At 48.8% G+C, this 26,850-nt stretch overlaps 1 protein-coding gene across 1 annotated transcript; it reads left to right on the forward strand.

Annotated features, from left to right (window-relative positions):
- The first annotated feature begins 263 nt into the window (after window positions 1-263).
- On the forward strand, window positions 264-19,347 carry SHPK (sedoheptulokinase). Its single transcript, XM_087825956.1, has 7 exons — window positions 264-477; window positions 5,404-5,545; window positions 10,133-10,316; window positions 10,837-10,989; window positions 11,976-12,151; window positions 13,898-14,098; window positions 17,641-19,347. Exons 1-7 carry the CDS (start codon window positions 310-312, stop codon window positions 18,051-18,053), a joined length of 1,437 nt encoding a protein of 478 aa, XP_087682082.1. The 5' UTR covers window positions 264-309; the 3' UTR covers window positions 18,054-19,347.
- The last annotated feature ends 7,503 nt before the right edge of the window (window positions 19,348-26,850 follow it).

Here is a 26,850-nt window from a genome sequence, read left to right on the forward strand (position 1 = left end):
GTCAGCGAACCCTGCACTACTTCTGAAAGCCAGGCAGGGGCTGTCCTGGTGAGGCACTGGCCGCCGCTATCCTAAAACCCCAGCCCGACGGGGCGGTGCCCTCTAGGTCCCGCCTTCCACCACCTCTCCGCCTATAGCCGGGCTCGCTGGGAGGGGTGCGCGGGGCTCCGCCTTCCTCGACCAATGGGAAGGCGACCAGCCTTCACTCTGAGGGAGGCTGAAGGCGAGGCAGGCGAGGTCCCGCCTCGGCGCCTCTGCCCTGGGTGAAGTGTGCGGGGAGGGACGCGACCTACGCGGGTGCCCACGGCCATGGCCGCCCCGTCGGTCATTCTCGGCATCGACCTGGGCACCACGTCTGTGAAGGCGGCCGTGGTGGAGGCCGCGCCCGGCGACCCATCGGGGTTCGTGGTCCTGGCGAGCTGTGCCCGGGCCGCGCGGGCCGAGGCGGCGGCCCAGAGCTCGGCGGCCGGGCCCCAGGTGAGGCAGTGCCCTGGAGCCGCGCCGCCTCCGGGAGCCTCCCGACAACCCTCTTCCTCCTCCAGAAGGCCGCCCAGACACCCCCTTTCCTCAGGGAGGCCCCCCTCACCGCGCCAGCCTCCACCTGCCTGCCGCGGCTCCCCCGGCCGCGAGGGCCCGGCCCCCGGAGCTTTCCCACCGCCGCCCCCCTGCTCCCCGCTCTCGGGCCTCCTCTGGCGGCCTTGCCCGCGGTGCGATCTCGGTGCTCTCTGCCCTCCGCTCCCTGTACCCTCACCCGCGGCGGGGGGGTCCGCTGCCTGTGCCATTCTCCTCACACCTGCCTGTGGGCTCAGGTCCGGGATCCTGCTTGTTCCCCGGGGCAGCGTTTGGGTTTTTCTGTGGAAATCAGACGCGGAACCAGGCCCAACAGGAGCAGCATGTGGCCCGTACAACTCACACGCTCGGCCAGCAGAAGTCACCCCCCAGCCCCCAAGTCCCCAAAGGCTGAGACGCTTTGGGGGGAAAACAGAAAGACAGGCCTTGGAGGAAAGGCAGACAGACATTGAGAGACATGTCATTCGAAAGAGATCAGATTGATAACGATACACGACAACGGGTTATCTTGTGAAATTGGGTAATAATACACTGCAACTCGTGTCTTGTAAAAGCGGCGAGATGGAAATGGAGAATTTTACCACAGTGGGCTCTGCTGTGAGATGTGGGTTTAGAAAGGATGCCAATCCTCACAGCGGCATTCCATTAATTCCCCGAAAAAGGTAGCTCTGTGTTTAGTTAATTGACAACAGAAATAAATATCAAGGAACTCCGAGTAACCTTTTTTTCTGGACCTCAGCTTGTTCTCTAAGTTGCAATGGGTGGTCTCTAGGCCCCATCTAGCCGCAAACCGCCATTTTCTGAGCCACCCACCACTCCCAAGAGCTTTGTTTTTCCCAAGCTCTTGCCACATAGCTGGACTCAGTTCTTTAGGTTCAGAGTCCGTCTTGCTCAGCAGCATTTCAGGAACACTTTGCGTTTTCACAGATGCTTTCCAGATTAGTTTGATTGGCGCACCAGAGCGTTTTAGAATGATTATTTCACTTCCTGACTCTGGCTCCGTGGGAGTGAGCAGCAGAGCTGGGATTACAGGGGGTGGGCTTAGGCTGCGCCCTTTTCTCTTTAAATAGGGCCGCTTCTTGAACACCATTTCCCTCACTTCCCCCAGCATTCAGCAGGCTTCTCTGTGTTTACAGGCACACCCAGTGCACCACACCTGCTTAATGAGAGGCTTAGGGGAGGCCGGGATAGGCCCCCTTGCAGGCCCCACATGTGTGTTGTGCTCTGGGACAAAGAGCATTCTTGTAATTTCATCTGCAGGATTTCTAACCTTGATTTTTTTGAGTTGGATGATTCTTTGTTGTGGGGAACTGTCCTGTGTCTTGTAGAATGTTTAGCAGCATCCCTGGCCTCTACATGCCAATAGAATCCTCCTCCCCAGTTGTGGCACCCCCAAAGTATTTCCATATTGCCAAACGTCCCCTAGGGAACAGAAATCACTGGGGTGGGAACCCCTGACCTGTAGAAATAGCTGATGGCTATTCTTTCCTCATGACCATACTTCTCAGGCCTTAGAAGTACTGTGTACTCCGTGGTCAAGCTTGGCAGCTATGCGGAAGGTCAGGCTTTTCGGTATTTGCAATTAGGGTTTTTGAGGGAAGCTCTTTCTGAGTTATTAATTTTTCTTCTCTGGGCCTCAGTTTCCTCATCTGTAAAAATGGGTGTGAAGGAGGAGGGTTGACTGAGTTTCTAAGTTATTTTTTTCAAATCTAAAGTTCTAGGACTTGATCTGGATGTGAACCAATTGATAATCTGAACCAAGAAATGGGGACAGCTTTTCCTGTCACATGTGGGCATATCCATTGTCTGTCCCCCATCACACCACTAAAACTTGAACTAACTGCTTGCTGAACACGATTTCCTTGTCTTCACTGCCTTCTGGCCCGTTTCCCTCCTCCACTATTCCCACCCACACAACTCACCCACCCTGGGCCCATTTTAAACAGCAGCTCCTCTGTCCTGGGTTGATGCACCATCTGATTGCCATGCATGAACTCTTTCAAACAGCACTGTCCAATAGAAATTTGAGCCACACCCTGTAATTTTCCATTTTCTAGTACCCATATTTTAAAAAGTAAAAAATAACAAGTGAAATGAATTCTTTTTTTATTGAATTTATTGGTTAATAAAGTGATCCAGGTTTTAGGTGTACAAGTCTATAATACATCATCTATATGTTGTATTGTGTGTTCACCACGCAAAGTCAACTCTCTTTCCATCACCATTTATCCCCTCTATACCCTCTTCTACCTCCTCCTACCCCCAAATTAATTCTAATTGCACATTTTATTTGACCCAATGTTCCCAACATAGTATCATTCCGATATATGATAATATAAAATTATTAATGACATTGTGCATTCTTTTTTTCCATGCTAAATCTAAAATCTAGTTTGTAGTTTACATTTACAGTACATCTCAATTCAGGTTAGCTACATGTTGCTAATGACTGCCATGTGGGACAGTGCGGGTCTAAACAAATGTCTTTCCTTCTTCCTTCCCCTACTGTCCTCTCTCTTCCCTCCTTGCAGCATCATGCACAGCCATGCACCTCCTCTTTGCCTGCCTTTCACTGCCAAGTCAGTTCTGCTGTAGTCTCTCCTGTATATAAAGAATCTTGTTAGGATCTGGGGCTGCCTCCTCAGGAAAATGCTTGGTGCTCCCTCTCTACTCCTCTCCCATTCTTCCCCTCTTCCCCTCTCTTCCTCCTCCTTTGTTCATGTTTATTAGGAGCCAAGAATTGCCTCTGACAAAGGCCAGGAGGTTGGCAGGGCACAAGTGAGGGGTTTGTTCTAAGGAGAGGAGAGCTGTACTGCCCCCTGGAGGGAAGCAAGGGGCCTGAGGGCTCCATCTTCAGATGATTTTCCAAGACCAGAAGCTTTTTCAGTTCCCCAATGAAGAGACTAGATTTGTTAAGAGCTGAGCCATATTTTTCTTCTTCTCTCCCGAATTTTCCATGGATTCTTCTAGGTGTTAAATAAGTTTATTTTGTGCTGTCCCTTGGAGTGACTTTTATGTGGCAGAAACATTTTACTTTTGTTGAAATCAAAATAAGTATTCAATTTATTAAACTCAAAACCCTAGTTCTTACTTAAGCTTTTAAACTTACCTTATAAAGCTTATTACATTATAAGTCTAATGATTGTCAAGTCTAATGATTTGACAGTCATTTTGGAAGGCCTTTGAATAATACTCACTTATTTTATTTTTATTTTATTTATTTTTGTGTGTGTGTTTATTTTTGTTTAAAATATTACAGATGTCCTCTTTTCTCTACAATGACCCATTCCACCCCTTCCCCCCCCTCCCCAGTTCAATCCTATTTTAGTTAATTAAATATCTTTGATGTTTTAGACTGCAGTTATACACTTATTATATTTTCTAGGCACTGCAGTTGTCTGACCTAAATCTTTTCAGAGTACTTAAATAACTCTTATAAATCTAATAAATTAAATGTATAACTATGCAAACCTTAAATGCTCATATATTTTAAATCCTTTTATACATATAGTGAGATTTGAATTTATAATCACAAATCTAGATCACTCCGTTTTACTTTTTTTTATCTTCTACTTTTTATTTTTCAATTTCACGTAAAAAAATGTTCTTATTCAACCACTTAGCCACACCGGCTGGGCTCAATTTCACATTTTAAATTGGAGTTACAAAGGTAATCTAGGCCAGTTCTCTAAAACACATACATTTACTTAAAATACCAAAACCTCAAAGATTCCTTAAGCAAAAATACAGGGGAGGGCAAAAGTAGGTTTACAGTTGTTCATATGGCAAAGAATACAATAATTAATAAATAACAATACAAGTATAAACTTTTGTGTACTCACAACTATAAACCTACTTTTGCCAACCCCTCTATTAATCACATAGGTATGATTCTTTTGAACATTCATATGTATTTAACTCTTGCTCTTTCCACTTTGAGATTTCCTTATTCCCCAAGAAAGCAATGGCGTCAGTTGGATTGCTTTCCCAAGCACATGTTTTGTGGTGGCCTCCTTAGCTTACTGAGACTTGACCTCCTAGAGGCATCTATGGGGATGGGCTGGATTCCTAGGGTTCTATTTCTAGTCTCTGTCAGGGACTTCATAATTTAAAGGGGATCTCAGAACCCAAATTTCTTATGTTCGAGTCACATTGTTGTCTACTTTGGAAGTTAGTTTGTACCTCCCACCCATTTGGATATACTGAACTCTTCCAAATCCTGCATTCTTTTCATATTCTTGTGTTTTGGGACCATTCAATTCTTATTGATATGCTGTTCAATTACATTCTGCTTATTTCTCATGACTTATCTCTCAAGGTTGTTCTGCTTAGAGAAGTTTTCAAGAAGGCAGCAAGTCGGAAGAAAAGGCAAATTAGGAAAAGTTGGTCCTCAGTTACTTGAAAATTTTCCATCCCCTGAAATCTCTTTACACTATGAGTCTCTCTCTATGTAGCTGCTACTATAGCCCAATTCATCGTCTGAAAACACAGCTCTGGTGATACTCTCCCATTCAGAAAGCCCTAGGGGCTCCCCATTACCTTTAAGAAGAGCCCCTTACCCTGGGCTTGAGGCCTATTGATTAGGTCCCAGCCTCTCCTCTTTTCCAGCCTCGTTGCCCACCCCCCCTCGCATAGCCCACCCTCCTGATTCTGTACCCAGTTGTTCCCTGGCCTTCTTCTACCTGCCTTGTTTGTAAAGGGAGGGAGTGGTGGAGAACCCTCAGTCTCTTCCCCAAGGCCAGGCAGCATGTGACCTCAGTGGAATTAGCTGGGCACCCACCACCCAGGAAATCCATCGAGGCCCTTGCCCTACATGTCCTGTTCTGTTTCTAGGCTCGGGAGCAGGATGTGAGTAGAATCATCCAAGCCCTAAATGAGTGCCTTGCTGCTCTTCCCCAGCAGCACCTCCGGAAAGTCTGTGGCATCGGAGTGTCAGGACAGATGCATGGAGTCCTGTTTTGGAAAACAGGCCAAGGTATGCTGGGCTCTGGGGATGATCACATGCTGTTAGCAGTCACTGTGGAACGAGAAAAGTGCTGCCAACGGCTGTCTGAAAGGCCAGCAGTGAGGATGCAGTGGCACACACCACCTCATATTTTGCGTATGTCCCATTTTGTATAAATGTGTTAATGAATCAATGAACTATCCAGTTACACATCAACAGCACATCAGCCAGGAATAGGAGAGGGAGAGAGAGTTTTCTCTGATTCTCTGTGGGGTTTCGTGCAGTGGATTTTCCATAGCTTTCTCTTTATGTCAGTGTCTCAGAGCATCACTGTCAGCAGCCAAGAGGTAGTGTAGCTGTAGGAGGTGCCAAGGCGCAGAGGAAACTCTTCTGAATTTGGGCATAGTTTTGTTATTTAACATAATCACAGATATTTGTGATTTTTAAATTCCAGGGTGTGTCCTTTTTATGGGCTCAGTCGCTAGCTAAGCATTATTTAGTTGGTCATTTTATATCAGAAGGTTTTTGCCATATTGCAGAGATGGGTGACCTGTTTGGCCTCCAGGAGGAGAACTGAGCCAGTAAAATTGCAATGAGCAATTTACATGCAAGATGCTAGTCAAAGGAGGCTACCTACATGATCTCATAGAACTTTCCCAACACCCTACGACATAGGTTACATGACTGCCCCTGTTGTGCAGATGAAAAATTGAGATTCTGAGAGATTAAAATAATATGCTTGAGGTCATAGGGCAGCAAGTGGCAACTCCAGTTTTTGAACGCAGGTATGTCTGAGTATCGACACTTAGCTTTTAAAGGCCTCTGGGAGGACCAGAGCTACATGGGGCACAATAGCTTAGTGAAAGGAGGAATTTCTCAACAGAATGTCCAAGGAGGGATTCAATTCCATAATAAGTTGTGTGCTCTCTGCTATGGCAAGCCTTGAAGATATTTTTAATTATAAAAAATTCTATATTGATGTAAAAGCAGGGAGAATAGTATTATGAACTGACACACCCATCACCCAGCTTCAAAAATACCAACATTTTACTGTAGGTGTTTTAGGCAGAGGATGGATGGCTACTTTGGGGGGCTGTAGTTAAGGGGATTTGAACATTGGATTCACCCCTTCCTGCCTGGAGAGTCAACGATTCTGATTCCCCTGGGCCAAGTGAGCAGTGACTTGCCTCTCAGCAGCATGACTGGTGTCTAGGGCTGCATCCTTTGATCAGCTGACAGGATGGGCTGGGTACCCGGAGAAGTCAGTGCAGGCTCCCTCCTCAACTTCCCTCCCTCTCATCTGCCTGTTTTCAGACCAACTGGGACCAAGGAGCTGCTTGGCTCCCATCAGTAGCAGGAGCCGAGGCCGATTAGGGTGTTAGAGCTGACCTCTCAGAGGGAGTCTAGGTTGTAAAAGCTTTTTAAACTCCTTAATTTTGCATTAACGAGAATAAATGCCCTTTTAATACTAAAACCCTTTCCAAAGAAGACAGCAGAGATCTAATGATTGTGGTCTGGTCACATGCCCTCCTTTCTGCCCGTCTCCTGGACGCTAACAACCATACAAGCCATCGTTCTCTGGTTGGAGAAAGCTGCTTAATATTTCATTGAGCCAGCCCACATGCCTTTTTGTCTTGTTTTCTGTTTCTGGGAAGGAGGAAAGCCACTGTTTGATGATGATGATACCTGCTTAGCAGAGTTAGGTGAAATCAATTTGGGATCAGGTTGTTCCGCTTTTAATGGTGGCCATAATTTGGTTTGGGTTTAGTACCTACCATATATAAGGCTCTGTGCTGGGCCCCGCGGGAGGCATAGAAAGGAATGGACGAAGCCCTCACCTTCCAGGGCATGCTCAAGGCAGTCAACATAGATGGGGACCAGTAACCCGAGTGGAGAGCTAAGTGCCTTCATGAGGGTACAGTCGAGGCAGTTGGAGGAGAGGAGAGGGAGTGACTAGTGTCTTCTGAGAGGCCTGTGGTTACACCTGTTTCAAGACTCCATTTTTAGGCACAATATAGCAGGAGAGAAGTGGGATCATAAAACCAAACTAAAAGGCAAGCAGCAGACCAGGAGGAAAGGCTTGCTAGTGCATAGTAGACAAAGGAGGAATATGGGAACATATAAGAACTAATAACAAATAAAGGACAGATGCCCTGTGGGAAAATGAGCGAAGGGCAAGGACAGGCTGTACCTAGAGGATGAAAGACAAACAGCTAATAAGCATATGAAAAGGGGCTCGATGTCATTAGTAATTAGGGAAGCTCAGATGAAAACAACAATGAGAAATCATTTTCCATCCACTGGACTATAAGAAATCAAATTCTGATAATGTCAAGAGTTGGCAATGAGGTGGAAAATTGGTTCTTTTAAATACCGCTGCTGGGAGTTTCAACCAGCAGAGATGTTTTGGAGGGCAATTTGATGAGGCCTGTTAAAAACAAGATAGCTTCTACTAAAAGAAAACGAAATAAGACAGCTGCTATGACTAAAGAGTGCTGCTACTTGCAGTCTGTTCTGGAAAGTGCTTTAACACGTCTGTGCATAGGGAGGGATAACCAGGGCCATTCGAGGCAGCCTTGTTTATAGCAGTGAAAACTGACGTTTAATCATAGGGGAAGTGTTGACTAGTGCTCCGATGCCCATTCTGGAGAACGATATGCAGTAGTTAGAAAGTCTAAGGCCCACTCAGACACACTGACATGAAAAGAACTCCAGAACATGTTGTTGGATGTTAAAAACAACCCTTGGAAAAAGAAATACAGTATAGTACTTTTTTTTTTAATAGACAAAACCAAAATAAAAGCGACTCATACCAACCAAACCAAACAAAATAGGTGTGAGTGTAAAACCTTTAGATGGTTATTTAGCAAGTGCTGACAGCAACAGGAAGGGGGCTGGGACTCAGGTGGGGAATCTAGCTGGCCTTTTGCTTTATATTTGAACATTTTTAAAAATATATATATATCTTTATTGATTTCAGAGAAAGGAAGGGAGAGGAAGAGAGAGAGATAGAAACATCAATGATGAGAGAGTCATTGATCGGCTGCAGCCCGAAACTCGGGCATGTGCCCTGACCGGGAATCGAACCCTGATCGCCTGGATCCTAGGTCGACGCTTAACCACTGAGCCACGCCCGGCCAGGCTGAACATTTTATATTGAGAATTCACTTATCACATATGTAAAAAATTAAAAATATCAGTTCTCCCCCCCCCCCCCAGCCAAAACCCCTACAAAAGCAAAAAACAAAGAAAGAAAAAACAGAGGGAAAAAGTAATTTTCAGGCCAGATTTTGAAAGACGCTACCTGAATTGAACCCTGGTTCTACCACTTAGGTGAACATTCGCAAAGAATCTTCAGCTTCCCTGTTCTTCATTTTTCTTATGTGTAAAATGAGGATAATTATCATATCTATGTTATAAAGTTATTATGTAGATGAAATGAATTAATATTTTTAAAGTGCTTTGAATAATACCGGGTACTTGGTAAGAACTCCATAATACAAAGAAAATAAAAATGATAGTCTAAAAATCAAAAGAATTTTGGAAGCAGATAAAGGAGTTGAAGAAAAGCTGCAGAGATCCAGCTTTAGGGGTGGGGTGAGGACCCCAGCTTCGGGTTTAGGGAGAAATGTGTTGTGAGGGTAGACTACTCCAAGGAGTAACCATCCCCACCCCCCAGGAGAAGCATGATATGCTTTAGATGCAGGCACCTGGAACACGCCTCCCTGGGCTTCTGGGTACTGGCCAGGGATACCAACCAGAGATTGACAAGATCTCTCACAGCCTTTGCGTGGCTGTCTCATCTGTCTGCAACATGCATCCCCAGATATCTTTTTTTAAAATATGTTTTTATTGCTTCTTTTTTAGAGAGGGAGGAAGGGAGAGGGAGAGAGAAACATTGATATGAGAGAGAAACATCAATAGGTTGCCTCCCGCATGCACCCCAACCAGGGACCAAACCTGAAACCTGGGCTTGTGCCCTGATAGGGAATTGAACTGGTGACCCTTCAGTGCATAGGATGACACTCACCCAACTGAGCCACACCAGCCGGGCTCCCCAGATATTCTTATGGCTCACTCTCTTACTCCATTCCGGCCTCTCCTCACCTGTCACCTCAGAGAGGACTTCTACCACTATCCCCTTACTCTGTTATATATTTTTTCACAGCAACTCAAAGTGCCTGGTATTATGTATTTGCTTTTTTATGTTCTATACCCCTAGGATATAAATCTAGATAATATCATTATGATGTGGGCTTGAAGGACAGAAGTTAGGGGACTTGAGAGAGTGCTATGCTTCTTTTCTTACCTGGGGTTGGTGGTGTGTGTGTGTGTGTGTGTGTGTGTGTTACAATATCAACTTTAAAATATGAATAAAAAGGAACATAAAGAAGTGGGACAAATGGAGGGAGTGACTTGCCCAGGGTCCCATAGCTGTGGATGGGGGAGCCAGGTGCTAACCCTGGGTGCTCTGATAGTAGAACCCTTGTGCAGGAGTGAAGCATTCTCATGGGTGACACGGTCTGTGCTGGAACCTCACAACAGAGGAATCTCGAAGACATGCTGCTGCTGGTCGGTTGCTCTTTCCTCTGATTTTGCTAATCTGCTCTGTTCCAGGCTGTGAATGGATGGAGGGAGGGGCTGCCCCTGCGTTCAAGCCCAGAGCTGTGAGCAACCTGGTTACGTGGCAGGATGGCAGATGCAACAGCGGGTTCCTGGCTTCTCTGCCCCATCCAGAGTCCCATCTCAGTGTAGCCACGGGGTTTGGCTGTGCAACTATCTTCTGGCTTTTGAAAAATAGGTACAGACCACTGTTCTGTGAATTGGGTGCTATATTTCCAGGAGAATGAGAGTGGCTAGGAGGCTGCTCCTCTAGTTGGTCAGCATCACTCCGTATACTGGATGGTTCCTCAGTGAGTGTGACCTAGACTTGGTCTAGAACTGTGTCACTTCCTGGCGGGCTCTCTATTGGTCATCCCATTCTCACCCAGAGGGGGAAGGAAGAGGCTGGAGAGGACAAGGGACTTGCCAAGGGTCACGTGGTGAGTTCATGGTGGGGCCAGGACTGCTGAGAACAGTTGGTGTCCTGCTTACTGAGGCAGGGCATGTCCTCCCTTAAGTCCCCTCCCCTAAAGGCAGCTTTGCTTGGAGCAGCTGGGAGGGCAGCACCTTAGGAGGTCTATCTGGGGGAGCCACACACATGGGATTCCAGCTGCCACCTAGCTCTGCCATGTCCTGTCCACACTGCCCACAGCTAAGTATAGCACAGGCTTTTAAGTCACCATTGGACCATGCTGAATTGTTTTTGGTATGAAAAACAGCCCAGAGTTCCTGAAGTCCTACGATGCAGCTGGCACCATCCATGACTATGTGGTTGCCATGCTGTGTGACCTGCCAAGACCCTTGATGTCTGACCAGAATGCTGCTAGCTGGGGATATTTCAACACCCAGAGACAAAGCTGGAACATGGAGATGTGAGTATAACCTTGTAGGCTAGCTCCAGCCGAAGGGCAGAGTCTCTAGAGCTAGAGCTTCATCAGGCTTTCTTATTTGGGAATAGTGAGGGATTCCAAGAGGCCAGGAGTCAGGTTCCAATGGCCCCCAGCCTGTTCCAGGCACTGGGCATGGACAGGCCTGGTGCTAAGTGAAGCCCTTGGGGAGGGGTGCCATGTTCCACGCTGTGCTGTATTGCTCCTCCACAGTTGCCAAGACCTAGGGTGGGCACCGAGACCTAGGGTGGGCACAGTTGCTAAGACCTAGGGTTGGTTCTCTGTGACCCAGCTCAGCCTGTAGATTTCAAAAAAAGAACTTTCATTCTATAATATATTTTGAAATAAGGTTAAGAAATGGAGGTAGTAGATGCGAGGGATGCCTTTTAAGTTCTGTTTAAACAATCATTTGCCTTTTCAGGTCCAGAGATCCAGTGCCCTATAAGTCCACTTCCTTCAGGGCCCCAATTCTGAGCTCTGTAATAAATCAAAAAGCACCTGGTAGTTCAGGTAAAGGACTTTCTAGCATGTTTTATAAAATTGAAAGCCCCGTGTTCACTAACCCCAAGTGACAAATGTATTCAGATGACCGATGGCTTTGACTTGGGCTTGGCCTGTGCTAACCAAGGGCAATTCTGCACCGAGACACCCTTTGCAGGGTATTTGTTCCCTTAAAACACAGGGATGGATGCCAGTTCTGTCTGGCTCTTATCTGAACCTTACTGATCGTCCCTGCTAGGACTGACTGTTTTCTTCCCCTAAAGGTCAGTCTCAGGCTTTTGAAGGCTAGTGTCCACTCTTTAAAACATCTCAGCCTGTTTCTGATAGTTTTCAAAAAGTGAAAAAGACCCCTGTGACCCTCCCTTCTCCTACCTGTACCCTGTAACGCTTTCCTTTGTTGAGTTTCCTGGAAACAACAAACCCCAGAAAACCAAGCACTGGTAAATACGCTGTCCACTCTTGGTTTGCAGACTGAGGACCTCCGGCTTTCCTGTGCACCTGCTCCCTGACATCGCAGAGCCCGCCAGTGCGGCGGGCAGGACTGCGCGTGCCTGGTTTGGAATCCCAAAGGGGACACAGGTGGGCGTGGCCTTGGGGGATTTACAGGCCTCCGTCTATTCCTGTATGGCCCACAGGACAGACGCAGGTAAGCCTTTTGTTCTCTCCGTAGACTTCTACTCTGCGAGGGTCCTAGAGGCACAGATACCTGGAAGCCTCAGCATGCTGTCCATTGTTATTCTGTAAACATGGTAAACACCCTCCTCCCTACAGGAGAAGCCCCTGTTTAGGGAGCTGACAATTCAGCAGGCCCAGTTCTGTCCCTGACCCCGGTCTGTACCTTTCCTCTTTAGGGCCAGGGGAGGGAATGACTCTCTAGTTGGCTGGTTTCTGTGTAACTCCATGACCAAGGATATAGATTAGTAGACTAGGGTGTTTGTTACCGTGTGTTTATCAATGAAAGTTTCCACCCTTCTTATTAAAAGTCTAGAGTCTTTTCTGCATTTGGTGTAAGAGAGCCACAGTGAGGTGAAGGCAGCATTGTAGGGACACGGTTAGCAAACTGTTTCTGCAAAGGGCCAGACTGCAAATATTTTAGGCTTTGAGGGACATATAGCTTCTGTCATAACTATTTAACTCTGCTGTTGGAGCATGAAAGCAACCACAGTTATTCATTAACGAATGGGTGTAGCTGTGTTCCAATAAAACTCTTTCTAGAATTTCATATAATTTTCATATGTCATGAAATAGTCTTCCCTTTTGATTTCTTTTCAACCATTTAAAAATGTAAGACCATGCTGCTGGGATCGTAAAATAGTGCATCTCCTTTGGAAAATAGTCTGGCAGTTAAACAGGAAGCTCTGGCCAGTGTTCTCAGTGGTTAGAGCACCGGCCCGCACACAGAAAGGTCTTAGATTCGATTCTCAGTCAAGGGCATGCACCTGCATTGCAGGTTCAATCTCCAGTCCTGATCAGGGGCCATGCGGGAGGCAACCAATCAATGTGTCACTCTCACATTGACGTTTCTCTCTTTCTCTCTCTCTCTCCCTCTCCCCCTCCCTCTCTCTCCCTCTCCCCCCTTCTTCCCTTCCACTCTCTCTAAAAATCAATGGAAAAAATATCCTCTGGTGAGGATTAACAACAATAACAACAACAACAAAGCTAAACAGGGAGTTACCATATGACCCAGCAATTCTACTTCTAATTGTATGGCCAAGAAAACTGAAAACACATGTCTGCACAAAAACACCTTGGAAATGAGAAGGAAGTAGAATTCCCAGAAAATGAATAAAATTTCTGCAGAGATTAAAACATTTTGGCTGAAGTTTTACTTCTGTAAACAGTTGTAAATGTCTGTGTTTAAAATAGATGAAACAAACAAACAAAAATAGATGAAACAGTTGCTAAGAGTCAGGAATCAGTGTGACTGGAGAGTTGGCTCCAGGTCCCTCATGAGATTGCAGTCAAGCTCTTGGTGGGCTGGGGCTACCCTCATCTGAGGACTTGACCAGGCCTGAGGGTCCCCTCTCAGCTCCCGCAGGTGGCTGTTAGCAGTAGGCCTCAGCTCCTTACCACGTGGGCCTCCCCACAGTGCTGCTCACAATACTACCCGCCTTCTCCCAGGGCAAGCAAGCCAAGACAGAAGCTGCAGTGCTTTTTATGACCTGTTCTCCAAAGTCACATGCTGCCACTTCTGCTTTATTTTTTCAATAGAAGAAAGTCACTGAGTCCAGCCCACGCTCAGGGGAGGGGAATTAGGCTCTACCTCTTGAAAGAAAGAGTATCAAAGAATTTTGGACATATTTTTAAAACCACACTCTCCCCCTGCCCTATGGTGACCTGTGACTTCCAAGTTAGCCTGACAGACCTAACCTTTGCTTTTCTTGGACTCCAGTTCTCAACATCAGCACTTCAGTTCAGTTGGCAGCCCCCATGCCTTCAGGGTTCCAGCCAGCGCAGACTCCAGACCCTGCAGCTCCAGTCGCCTACTTCCCTTACTTCGACAGGACCTACCTGGCAGTGGCAGCGTCCCTAAATGGGGGCAATGTGCTGGCCACGTTCGTCCAGATGCTGGTCCAGTGGATGGCAGACCTAGGTAAGATGTGGCCCATACAGTGGTGTCCTCTCTGCTTGTCCTTTCATTGTGGCAGTGCCTTGGTGCTAAACGTGCTGTTGAAGCTTCTAGATTCATGTCTCAGACCCAGCCAGGTTCTAGAACTTCTCTTCCTTCCTTAGGAACCTGAGCTTCTAGCTTTCCTCTCATCTCCTGAGCTGCCGTCACCTACTGTTTCTTTTGAGGGGGCACCTTCTCTCCTAACCTAGACCATGGAGCATCATAATAGTTGCTCAGTTTTCTCCTGCCCTGCTGTCTTAATTTGTCAGTGAGCCCCTGGGTCCCTTGTGTTTGAGGTTTTCCTTCTGATGACTATACACAGCTGGAATTAAAAGGATCAAACAAGAATGAGTGAAAAATCTCCTGGTATTTTACAATATTATAAAATCCTCACAGCACTTCATCCTGGTGAATAGTTCTGAGTCCCTTTCTCAGGAGGTTCCCTGGAGACTCTGACGTCCTCCTGCTCTCTTCTTCAAATTTCAGGGTAGAGTTGGTCAGGCCTTCTTCTGCTCTGCATTTACAGGGAAACACGAAACCTTTGTAAGCACTTAAGGTAGAAATGAAGTTTCTAGTCTAGGGAAATCATGTTTATCAGATTCATTGGCTACCAGTAGAAGCTCAAAATCATGCCATTCCAAGAAACATCCAACAGTCACAAGGTGAAGCCCAGGCAGCGGGGAGCAGTGGGAGGCTCTTACTGTCAGTCACACAGACAAGTTGCTGACTCATGTGGGTCTTTTCAGGCTGGCCAGGGATTCAGGGTTTGGGGGAGTTTTGCTTCCTTGGCTGGGGTCTCCTCAGGAATGCTTCATTTAAATAACAGAACTTTATTTTGTTTTATTGTATCAGAAGAGGTTTTGAAAATACAGAACCAGTTAGGAGAACCTTCAGGCAAGTCCTTTATCTATTGGCTTAACTGGATTGGGTTGGCCAGTGTTTATTTTTCTATAGAAGTGACACATTTTCTTGCCCCTGAAAGACATCGTAATATTTACTTTCCCTGTAAGATCCTTTTAAAAAATCTTTTGCATTTTCTTGGTTCTTATTTTGAGGAAACAACGAGTGTTTTGAAGGTTAGTATTTTATGTAACTTAACCTTTTAGGAAATTTCTACAGTTGTGTCATTTTATTGGAAAAAAGATATAAATGTAAATACAATAAATTTTACTTAGATAAAAGACACATTTATTAACCAGAAATGGAAATATGAAAGCATGAAGTACAAAAATAAAACTCTTGCTCTATTGAGAATACCCTGAATTTGCATTATGTTCCTGAGGTTGGAAAAAAGGGCGTCTACACTTGTGCGGTAGTTTAGAGCAGGGACTCTGGAGCTGGGTGGCCTGGGTTTAATTTCAGCTCTGCCACCCCCTGTGTGCCTTTGGGAAGGTTACTTAACTCCTCTGTGCTTTACTTCCCATATCTGAAAATGGGGATTACCCTGGTACCTATCTCAAAGGACTGTGAGGACTAAGTGAGTTAATATTGGGAAGCACTTAGAACAGTGTCTGGCCTGTAGTGAGTGAGATACAATGCTTGTTAAATAAGGGTAGTGTGGTGGGTGCAACCAGGAGAGTGGCCTCAGTTCCCAGCTCTGTCCCCGAGTCATTATGTGGTGGTGGCAAGTCCCTTCCCTTTTCTGTTTTCCCAGCTCCGATGGTCTGTGGTTCTAAGCCCATGGTGTGGACATTGGCCAACTCAGCTGTTAATCTCACCAGCTGAGGCAGTGAGCCAGGGACACAGAAACAGGCCAGAAGTCAGATCTCTAGGCCCCCAGCTGCTGTACACCTTCTTCCTTCAAGGGTTCCTCAAGGCCTGCGTGTGGCCTAAGTGGTTCCCAGTGAGGAAGAACACAGTATTTTAACATTTTCTTAAGAATACCTTTGACCCTGACCATTGTGGCTCGGTTGGAGCATCATCCCATAAACTGAAAGGTCACGGGTTTGATTGATTCTGGGTCAGGGCACACACCTAGGTTACGGGCTCCATTCCTGGTTGGAGTGTGTACAGGGGAGAACTGGTGGATGTTTCTCTCTCACATTAATGTTTCTCTCTCTGTCTCCCTCTCCCTTCCTCTCTCTCTCAAATCGATAAATATATCATTGGGTGAAGATTAAAAAAAAAGTTTTGAGAATGTGCTGTGGCAACAAAGATAGCAATAAAAATATTTTTGAGTTTTTATTAAGGAAATACAAGCACATCATTATTTTTAAACTGTAGGTTTTATTTGTATTTTCTACTGATGTCTTTTCTCTGTTTCAGGACTCAATCCAAGATACCATATTGCATTTAGTCATCATATCGCCTTAGTCTCTCTGTCTTCTATTTGATTGATCTGTTTTTCTTTATCTCCTTTCCTTTTTTCCCCATTAGTTGATGGCTTTACATTTATATCTATTCCTTTAGAAGTTTCCAACACACTGTTTCCTAGGCTATGGAGAGAGACTCACTCTTGTGTGTTGCTGTGCAGTGGAAATTGGTATAGCTTCTAAGGAGGGAACACCATGAGCATATCTTTTGACCCAACAGTTCCCCTCCAAGGACTCAGTTCTACAGATTTGCACACTCACACATGTACTTGGTTATCCACCAAGCACATGATTGTTTCTGAAATTTTAGTAGAATTTCTGGATTAAAGACACATATTCATTGAGTAGAGCTTAACCAGACTCCTGTTGATCAAATTTTCACTATGATATTTAAATTATTTCTCTCTCTCTGGTTCCTGGACACGTATAGTTGTGTTTGTATAAGTTAAATGTGTTGATGATGAGACTCCACAGTGACTCTAGGTGTACTTCCCTTACCTGAAAATCTTAATTTTAATAAGATCCCTACATGATTCCTATGCATCTTCAGATGTGAGAAGCACTAGTCTAGACTGGTGGTTCTCTGCTCCTGCCAGGGGATGGGCTAGACCATGATCAGCCTTGTGATCCTGGTATTTTTCTGACACTGCTAATAAGTCCAGTAGCAGCCATGACAATACTTTATTTTTTATTGATTTTTAGAGAGAGGGAAGGGAGAGGGAGAGAAACATCAATGCGATGTGAGAGCGAAACATTGATCAGCTGCCTCCTACTTGCCCCCTACCAGGGATCAAGCTCATAACCCCTGGCATGTGCTCTGACTGGGAATTGAACTGGCAATCTTTTGGTGCATGGGGCGATGCCCAACCAACTGAGTCACACCAGCCAGGGCCCATGATACTTATTAATCAGTGTATGCATTATGGCCCCGTAGAGACCAAGGATCCCATAGCTGTGGGGTGGTTAGGGCTCACAGCAACATTTACATGACCTCTCCCTGAAGTCTGGGCTGGGGTCTGCAGTGTGAGAGCTGGCTGAGATGTTGGGCATAGCATAGCTAGCCACATTATGTGAGTCCCTGAGCAGAAAGCAGCCAGCTTCAGTGAGAAGCAGAAGTTAGTAGACCTATCCCTGCCCTAGGGAATTCTATAATGTCTCATCATGCAGTGAGGGGGTGCATGAGCTCACACAGGTCTTCTCTTTTCCTGGCAGGCCTGGAGGTCGAAGAATCCACTGTGTATTCACGCATGATCCAGGCAGCTGCAGAGCAGAGAGACACCTGCCTAACTATCACTCCAACAGTGCTGGGTGAGAGGCATCTGCCGGACCAGCTGGCCTCAGTGACCAGGATCTCCTCCTCCGACCTGTCCCTGGGGCACGTGACCCGGGCCCTGTGCCGAGGCATTGTTCAGAACCTGCACTCGATGCTTCCCTTCCAGCGGCTCCGAGAGTGGGGTGTGGAGCGGGTGGTCAGCAGCGGGAGCGCGCTGTCCAGGAACGAGGTGCTGAGGCAGGAGGTGCAGAGGGCTTTCCCTTTCCCTGTGTCCTTCGGGCAGGATGTGGACGCAGCGGTGGGGGCTGCGCTAGTCATGCTCCAGAGAAGCCTCACCCAGGAGGAGTCTTAGTCGCACACCCTTTGGCCAAAGCACTGTTGCAGATTTTATCTAATTAACATTCCGACATGATCTTGGGGTCATCCTTCTCCTGGACAGCTCTGTGGGCAGCTTTTAAATGATGTCTATTCGCAGGGCACCATCTTGACCAAGAACTTCCTTCAGGGCGCACACTAACAATGCAGCCAGCAGTCAGTGACCAGGTTCCCAACCTGTCCTTCTGAGAGCTGGCACCGTAAACGTAAACATGGAAGAAAGAGAAAAAAGAAACAGCAACCTAGCATCCTGGTTAGCAGACTCGCCTGTGATTCACCTGTAGACAAAGAGAAAATAAATGTGGACTTCAGACGCCAAAATGTCTGGTGGCTGCAGCTCCGAGTAAGAAGAGAAGACCAGCCTCTACCCCACTGCCAGCTTTTGTATTGATTGTTTTCAGGGATAGGAAGCTCTGACTCGGGTCCCATGCACTATCAGAAAAGTCCTTCCTCACTGGATTGTACCTTGTGCCCCCTTTCCCAGTCTCATTCTCCCCTGGCCACAGCTGGTTATCTGGGGGTAGGGAGAGGCCAAAGGACAGTGATGCTGAGGCCGAGGTGAAGATGCGGTGTCTGTGCTGGCTTTGCTGTGTGCTCCCCTTCCCCTCCCAAGGAGAGGATTCTGTGGTGGGGCGGCCCTGGATCCTCACAGCACAACTGGTTTGAAGGCACAGAACAGGGAAGGAGAGTCAGACAGCATGCCTAGCAAGTGGGGGTAGATGCTGTGTGGCCCCATCACTCAGGCACATTGTTCCCGAGGGTGACCAGGCACCAGCAGGACCCATTTCTGGGCAGCAGTGGGTTTTTGCCCCTGCACAACTTTGGAAGCCTTCCAAGTGGTGGTTGCATCCAGGTATGCTCCCTCCAGAGAGGTGGCCAATTTAGTCAGAGAGGACCCCTTATCCTGGAGGCCCTGGCTCTTCTTGCTATTGATGTGGGCTTTGCTGACCCACCACATGTTCCTGGCTCTCAGAAACATCCCACTTCAGTCCGCATGCCTGCAGGGACCCCAGAGCATCTTAAACCTTCCCGTGGGCTGCAGGGATGACCATGGAGAAGGCCACCATTGCTGTGTCTACTTCCAGACTCCCCAGGGCAACCCCAGCCTCAGGCAGACTCTGAGGCATCTGGGCAACTGTGAGTTTGGGAAGCAGTCATGTCGTCTCTTTGTAAATGCCACTTTATGAATTATGTGATTGTCTAAGGCTCTTAGGTGAATCTGCCTGGCTGTGCTGATTGACTTTTGGATACTAAATAAAGCTCATTCTAGAGCCTGTCTCTTTTTTTTTCCCTTTTAAATATATCTTTATTGATTTTAGAGAGAGGAAAGGAGAGGGAGAGAGATAGAAACATCAATGATGAGAGAGCCATTGATCGGCTGCTCCTGCACACCCCCGACTGGGGATTGAGCCCGCAACCCGGGCATGTGCCCTGACCAGGAATCGAACCCTGATCGCCTGGATCCTAGGTCGATGTTCAACTGCTGAGCCATGCCCGGCTGGGCAGAGCCTGTCCCTTTAATAAAAGACACCTCTCTGCTCTGGGGAGACAGGTCACGCAGGAAAGTCCTGTAATTTTTCTCTCAGCCAGAACGAGGTAAGGTGCCCTCGTCTTGGAGCCCTGAGGAAGAAGGCCCTCAGGATACGCTGAAGGATAGCAGATAGCCCTGGCCCTCGGGGAACTGGCCCTCTGACTGGCATGGCCAGGGGGCTGTGGGTGGAGTCTGTAAATAGAGGATTGGGAACTGATGGCTGTCCTGCAAGCCCAGGCAGCCCAGCCCAGTGTCCAGTGTGGCTCCTGTCCACGAGTCCACTCTGCCTCTGAGGGCTGAGCCTCGCACATGGTCCAGGCTTGTCCTCGAACAGTCCCGCTGCTGTTTCTATTGCACGTGCCCTGGAGCCTCTGCAGGGCGGCTGAGTACAGCTCAGCCCCCTGCCCTCTGCCACACATACCGTCCTTTGGCCCTTCACTATATCCACATCATGTTTAGGCGGCTTTCATGTTCTCCATTTTTCTTTTCTTCTCAAGTGGACTTGAGGGCAGGGTCCTTGTTAGGTGTTCTCTGCCCTGACCTCTTCCTACCTTTAACCTGGGCTGGGCCCATATTCACAGGGCAGAACCCTGCCCCTGTCCAAGGCCCAGCTCAATGCCACCACCTGCTGTGGTCTCCCCAGTGGCACATTTGCTGCTGGATTATGTTGGCTGCTGGCATCCTGTGTTTGCCCTGCTTGATGTTTTCCATTGCCACTGCCTGTGGGCCGCATTTGTGCCTGTTGCAGGGAGCCCCACTCTGTAAGCATCACAGAGAGCCTAGCAGGCCTTCTTGGTCTGTCCTGGCCTCCTCAAGGGCAGAGACCATCTCGCTCACCCCACGCACTGCTGTGTGCACGCAGTGTGCACAGTGGGCCTGCAGGAAAGAGGGCCAGTTGCACCTGACCTCTTCACAGTCATGATTAGACAGACAGGCCATCTCTGAAAGTGAGATGTTCTTGCTATAGAGATGCTCACTTGTGTGACTCATAAAACATTAAGCAAAAAATTTTTTAATTAAAGAACAATTAGTCCCAACCTCGAGCTAATGGCCAGATACAGCTCAGCAGCCAGCAGATGTGGTTCTCATGCTGAAATAATGGGGATGAAAGCAACCCTCACGCCTGCCTAGAGCTCTACCGGCTCAGAGCCCGTCCACACCCAGTGTCCTTGCTAATCCCCAGAAAAGCTCCACTAAGCAGGGAGGGCAGGTGTTCTTGCCCGTGTTTGGGGATTAAGAGGCCCAGGGCTTCAGCCACCGCCCAAGTTCACAGAGCCAGTGTCTGGCACAGCCCGCCTCTTCTTCCCCTCCTACACCTCCGCCCACACCCCGAACCTTCTAGCGGCTTCCCCCTCTTGTTCCAGTCCCTGCCCTGGGTCCCAGCCCCGCAGAGTGGGCTCAGCTGTCAGGTGCTGAGTGGATGCCTGGCCCTCCCCAGCCCAGCGGGCCAGCCTCCATCCACTTTCGGAGCATGCTGACCCCTCTACAGAGCCCTGCCCTCCCTGGGAGCTGGTATTTCAGACTCACGTGGACACCTGGTGACACTAATGTGCAGACCAAATACAGAAAGGGAAGTAGGTTTCTTTCAGGTTTACTGTTTGTCATCTGGATCTGGAGCCCTCGGAAACCATTTAAAATCTGGGAGGCAAGACACAAAGATCAGGGAAGTTGAAACAAGATTTAGAAAGCTCAAGACAAGACTAGTAGACTTGTCAGTGCCCTTGGGGTGAGGGGACAGGGACCTGCAGTGGTGCCTTAGTTACTCTCCCTGGGGCTGGGACTGGCACCGCCCAGTCCCTGCCCGATTCCTCCTGGAGGTGCCAGGCTGACAATTCCTGGCTTTGGTAATCAGGCCTTCCCTGCTCATGGGGGTTTGCAGGTTTCTAGCTGTGCCAGAAAGCCTGGCTTCAAATCTGTGAGGAGCCCCAGTGGATGCAGAAAGTAAATTAAGCTCCTATTGCCAGGGTCAGGAGCTCGGTGTAAGTCAATGTGCCCCCTGGTGGTAACCCGAAAAGAGAGAACTGGCCATTTGTGATATTAGTGGTTTTAACTGAGGTCACATAAAACTTGGCCCGCCCTGCCCTGGCAGGTGTGTGGCTCGGTTGGAGTGTTGTCCTGTGCACCGGAAGGTCGTGGGCTTGATTCCCCATCAGGGCACATGCCTGGGTTGCAGGTTCAATGCCTGGTCAGGGTGCGGATGGGGGCAACCAATAGTGAGATTCCCTCTCTCTCTCTCTCTTTCTCTCTCTCTCTCTCTTTCTCTCTCTCTCTCTCCTTCCCTTCTTCTCTAAAATCAATTTTTAAAAGTTATAACTTAAAAACAAAAAGACTTGGCCCACCCACCCACCCAGGCTGTTTCTTGTCTCCAAGCTTGGTAAAGCACCTCCTGCTAGAAGCCATCATTAAAACACAATCTACTTACAAGGAATTTTAATGGGTACATCATGTAAATTCAAGAAAACCCTGTTCAAATTATGAGGCAGAAAACCACACTGATGGCGGTGAGGCCCAGCCTGTGGTCTTGTCCCCACCACCAATCATGTTTTAGCGGAGCCACCACTCCGTGCAGGTGCTGTTCAGATAGAGCCGGTCAGCACACCCCTTGGGCAAGACCCAGAGCGGGGCTTCAAGAAGGGAAACGGAGGGCAGGTTACCTAGCCCGACTGTTTCATTTTCTTATCTTAAATTGGGGACAAAATCATACTCACCTCATGAAACTGTGAGGGCCCAATGAGATAGTGCATGCAAGGTGCTTACCCCAGAGCCCGCACACTGCATGCACTCAGTGTGTATTCACTGTCACTGTCGTTGTCACTGTGATCATAGGTACCAATGGCCCCAGGAAGGCATGGTTGAGATTTCTGCAGGAGTTGAGAGGTGAGCACCTCAGAACAGGCCCTTGGGGCGGGGGAGGCTATTTGGAGGAGGTGGGATGTGAATGATCGAATCTCAGCATTCATAGTTCTTACCTGTCACCTGGCCTTAAAGTTGGCTTGTAAACTGCATTTGTTGGGCTGTGTCCCCAGGACACCCTGCCTGTGAGGGTGGTGGGTTTGGGCCGCCTGAGCAGAACCCTCCTTCCCTGAGGGCTGAGGTCACGTCTCTGGCTGGTCTGGGCTGTGTGTGGCTTAAGTGCACTGCAGCCCTGGCATGGCGGGAGGAGGGGCAGCGGCTAAGTGGTTTCTGAAAAAGGGCAAAAATGATGGGAAAGGCTTTGGGATCCTCTGGGGATCGGAGCTGCGGCAACAGCAGCTGCTGCCATTGCTGGAAACGTTTTCCGTGAGTGCCAGAGCGCGCCCACAGCCCATCGCTGCCAGTGCGGAGCGGCCGCGGCCGGGAGGGGTCCGGGACCCTCGGAGGCAGGGCGGCAGCGCTCCTCCCCGCGCCGGCCCAGCTCTCCCTCCCGGTAGCAGAGGCCTGGAGCTCACCACACCGCGGGGCCGGGGTGTGCCTGCATCTAGCTGGTGAGTCCCCCTTGTTGCCTGGTGGCCAACACAGATGCTAGCTGTCAGCATGGCAGAGTGAGCCGTCAAAAGCCGGGCCCTGCACATCCCGGCTGGGTGACCACGGGCGGTTCACCTGGCCTCTCAGCGCCTCAGTGAGCCCATCTGAAAACTGGGATAGGAACAGTGGCTGTCTCAGATGTCATGGTGAGGAGTAAGGGACGCGGGAGCTGTGGTGTACCGAGCCTGGATAATCGCAGGCACTTGGTAAGTAACCGGAGGTCGCTCTTCTCCAAGTGTGGCATCTGGACCAAAGTGATCCTGGGGCGAAGAGCCTGTGGCTGCTGCTGAGGCCCGTGGTTTGCGGCTGGAGGTTTCAGTGTGTTGCCCTCTCTGGAGTGAAGGGGGGCTGTGCCCGGAGGCAGGGGCCCTGGGTTCTTGTCCAGGCTCCATCCTCTCTCTCTGTATTTGGCAGAGTTCCTCTGGCTCTTCATGGGTTGAGAAGGTCCTAGCTGTCCATCTCTCTTGAGGAGACACTCAGGTAGGCCGAGGGGACAAGAATGACCCTGCCTGCAGGGAGGCTGGAGGCAGAGAGATGCTTGGGGAGACAAGGTGGTGGGAGAGCCACACCCTAGGATGTCTCACTTGGATTAGGGAGAGAAGAGGGAGGCTGGGAGTGGGCAATGTCCTTACTGGCTCTGGAGATGACAAGGACCCAGAGGCCAAACCAGGTCTCTGCTGGGCAAGGTAGTTTTCTTGGGACTGGCCTTTAGTTCAGATGGGTAACTTTGTGAATCTTGTATAAACCAGAACAACCATCTCCTTCAGACACCCCAAACCACTGTTGGAATCTCCCCATCACTGTAGAACGTTTGACAGTGACAGGTGGGTTGCCATGGGGCTCACATGCTGGCACATGCCAGGAGTGGCAGCAACAGACTGTCCTGTCCCGGTCCACCCTCCCCGCCCAGAGCAAATGGCCTCTCAGCCCCTATCCTGCTCTCTATTCTGGGAGAAGCTTGGTTTCTAGTCGGGAATCAGGTGCGGTGCTTGCAGCATAGATTCAGGGTTTGTTGACTGACTGAATGATGGTACTATGTGGATTGCTTCATATTTACTGGGTTGGGTTAGATTTGGGTTGGTCAGACGAAGAGGTGAAGCTGCTGAAAAAGAACACTGTTGAAAGGTTGGTAGGTGCTTTCTTGTTGGTCTGTTAAGAGCTGCTAGTGGAGCAGCAGGTTTATTCTTGGTTTGTAACCAGCCTAATCCAAGGGGAGACATTCCTGGGAGAGCCAGTCCTGGCGTATGGCCTGGGTGTTATTTATACTTCTTTTGGGTTTTGCTCCTGGGACACTTGTTTGAGTAAGAGGGTGGGGCAGGTTTGGGGCTTCTGAGTGGAAAGGCATTGTCCCCACCTGCCTGGCCCCAGAGCTGGGGGTTTGATTGGCCCCCAGGCTCTGGTGTGAGGTCTGGGGCTGAGTTTAATGGCCAAGAAAGGACCCAAACCTTCCCAAGAGCTGGGAGAGAGCAGGAGATGCTCTGGAGCCAGGCTGCCTGGGATCCAATCCAGGTCTGTTTCTTACTATGTGACCTCAAACAAGTAATGTAACCATTCCGTGACTCAGATTCCTTATCTGTAAAATATTTACCTCTTAGACATGTGAGAATGAAATGAGCAAATGCTTGTAAAGTGTTAGAACAGTGCTCACCTTTGCACGGCACGTGCTCAAACGCATCAATTATTTTCATTCTTCTAGCCTCCTGTGCCTGTTATTTTATTTTTATTTATTTTCTTTAAAATATTTTTAGAGAGGAAGGGCGCAAAAGAGAGAGTTTAGAAACTTCAGTGTGAGAGCAAAACATTGATTGGCTGCCTCCTGCACGCCCCCGACTGGGGATCGAGCCCACAACCCTGGGCATGTGCCCCGACTAGGAATTGAACCATCAACCTTCGGTGCATGGGACGACTGCCAACCAACCAAGTCACACCAGCCAGGGCCCTCCTGTGCCTTTTATTTTATTATTATTATTTTTTAAATATATTTTTATTGATTTCAGAGAGAGGAAAGGGGAGGGAGAGAGAGATAGAAACATCAGTGATGAGAGAGAGTCATTGATTGGCTGAGCCACTCTGGCTGGGCTCTCCTGTGCCTTTTAAATAGTGACAGGCTCCCCATACAATGAACAGTCCTTGACAGCAAGTTTTTCTTTGGAAGCACAGACTAGCACCCAGGGTCAGTCTCCTGAAGTTTTTCATGGCTTCCTACCATCCACACAATAATATCCACATTCTGTGGCCTTGGCATTCAAGGCCAACAGCCATCTGGTTCTGACCCTGATGCCTATCCCCCAGTCCCACTGGCTTTCTCTTTGTCTGCTATCCCAGTCCCTCTCCCCCAGTCCCAGCCCAAACCTGCTCCCCTCCTAGCCCAGCTCATGTGTCACCTCCTCCATGCAGCCTTCTTCAGCACCCTGGCCCCTCCTGTCATCCCCACGCCCCAGCCCACACCTGGTTTCTGTCTCAGATGGTGTCTGAGTCCTTTCCGTGCCCCCAGCACAGGGCCAGGCACTCAGTAGGACTCAGTAGGTGGGTGTTGAGTGATGGGTGAATGGTTGGAAATGGAGCTTCCTGTGGCCAGGAACACTTTCTGCTGCAGGGTTTCTACCTGATGGATGAATCAGAGAAAGACTCGGGTTCTTCTGAAAGCAGAACAGGCAGGAGGGGAAATGGGCCGGCAGCCAGCTGTCTGTGCTGTTTACGGGACGCAGAGTGATGAGACTGCCTCATCCCCCCCATGGATCGGGTATCGGATCATAGCTGATTTATTGCCATGACCCCACCACCTGCTCTGAGTTTTCACTGCCTGAATTTTCACTGGAAAATGCATGTCTCGAGAAGCCTCCCATTCTTTCAGGGGCTGTGTTCTGGGATCCAGCCCCTGCTGGAACGTGACTCCCCCTAACTTCCTGTGGAAGGGACTAGAAGGGCCTGTATCTGATCTCTCTCATTTCCCCCACGGTGACCAGCACAGCCTTTTTTCATAAAGAGATGGATCAGGCAAGCTCCCTGACCAGGAGGAGGTCACGGGGCAGGGGACATAAAGCAGAGACAGATAGAAGTTGCTAGACTGACAGTGGACTGTGCTAAGAGGGCCATGAGGGATGAATGGCCAATGAGCTGGGCCACTCTGGAGGGGGAGGGAGCATGACCAGTGCAGGGTTAGGGGGTGTGGAGGAGACTGGACCTGAGGGTCGTGGCATCTGAGAGGTGGTAAGATTTGGACAAACAGAGGGGGAGAAAGCACCCCAAGTGGAGGCACTATAGGAGCAAAGGCCATTGAGATGTGGGACAGCCCTGGTACCAGGGAATGGGGATTCCCAGCGGGATGAAGGGGAAGAGCAGGAGGTGAGGGAGCGAGAAACAGCATCTATACGAGTTTACAGCCACACGTGCTGGCACTCGCTGCCGGGTTAACTCCGGGGGGTTCAGGCCTGGGAGGCCCACCAGCCCCTCGAAGTGGAAAAGTTCAGGGCCAGGATGCTTGACATTCTAATTTCACATAAATGACAAAAAGCACAAATGATCCTCTACAAACGCAAAGGTTGCAGCAGCCAGAAGGAAGAGGAAAGGCAGGTGAGGGCGTGGCTGGTGAAGGGACGCTTGCCGCAGGAGGGCCTGTGCAGGCTGGGGTGTGAAAGTGTCGGTCTCCGCCAGCCACCCTGTTTCCGAGATGCAGGCTGCTCCGCTCTTTGGGCCTGAGCCGGCCTCATTAGCACAGAGACAGCCACTCCCACTCCTT

Source organism: Miniopterus natalensis, chromosome 17 (assembly GCF_054644295.1).
Source record: "Miniopterus natalensis isolate mMinNat1 chromosome 17, mMinNat1.hap1, whole genome shotgun sequence".
NCBI lineage: Eukaryota > Metazoa > Chordata > Mammalia > Chiroptera > Miniopteridae > Miniopterus > Miniopterus natalensis.

What these genes read in the sequence shown, in the direction of transcription:
- SHPK (XM_087825956.1), top strand. Translation starts at nt 310, where the DNA reads ATGGCCGCCCCGTCGGTCATTCTCGGCATCGACCTGGGCACCACGTCT. An exon ending in TTCTGGCTTTTGAAAAATAG is followed by an intron (nt 10,317 to 10,836) that starts GTACAGACCACT and finishes TATGAAAAACAG; the next exon opens with CCCAGAGTTCCTGAAGTCCT. An exon ending in GGCCCACAGGACAGACGCAG is followed by an intron (nt 12,152 to 13,897) that starts GTAAGCCTTTTG and finishes CTTGGACTCCAG; the next exon opens with TTCTCAACATCAGCACTTCA.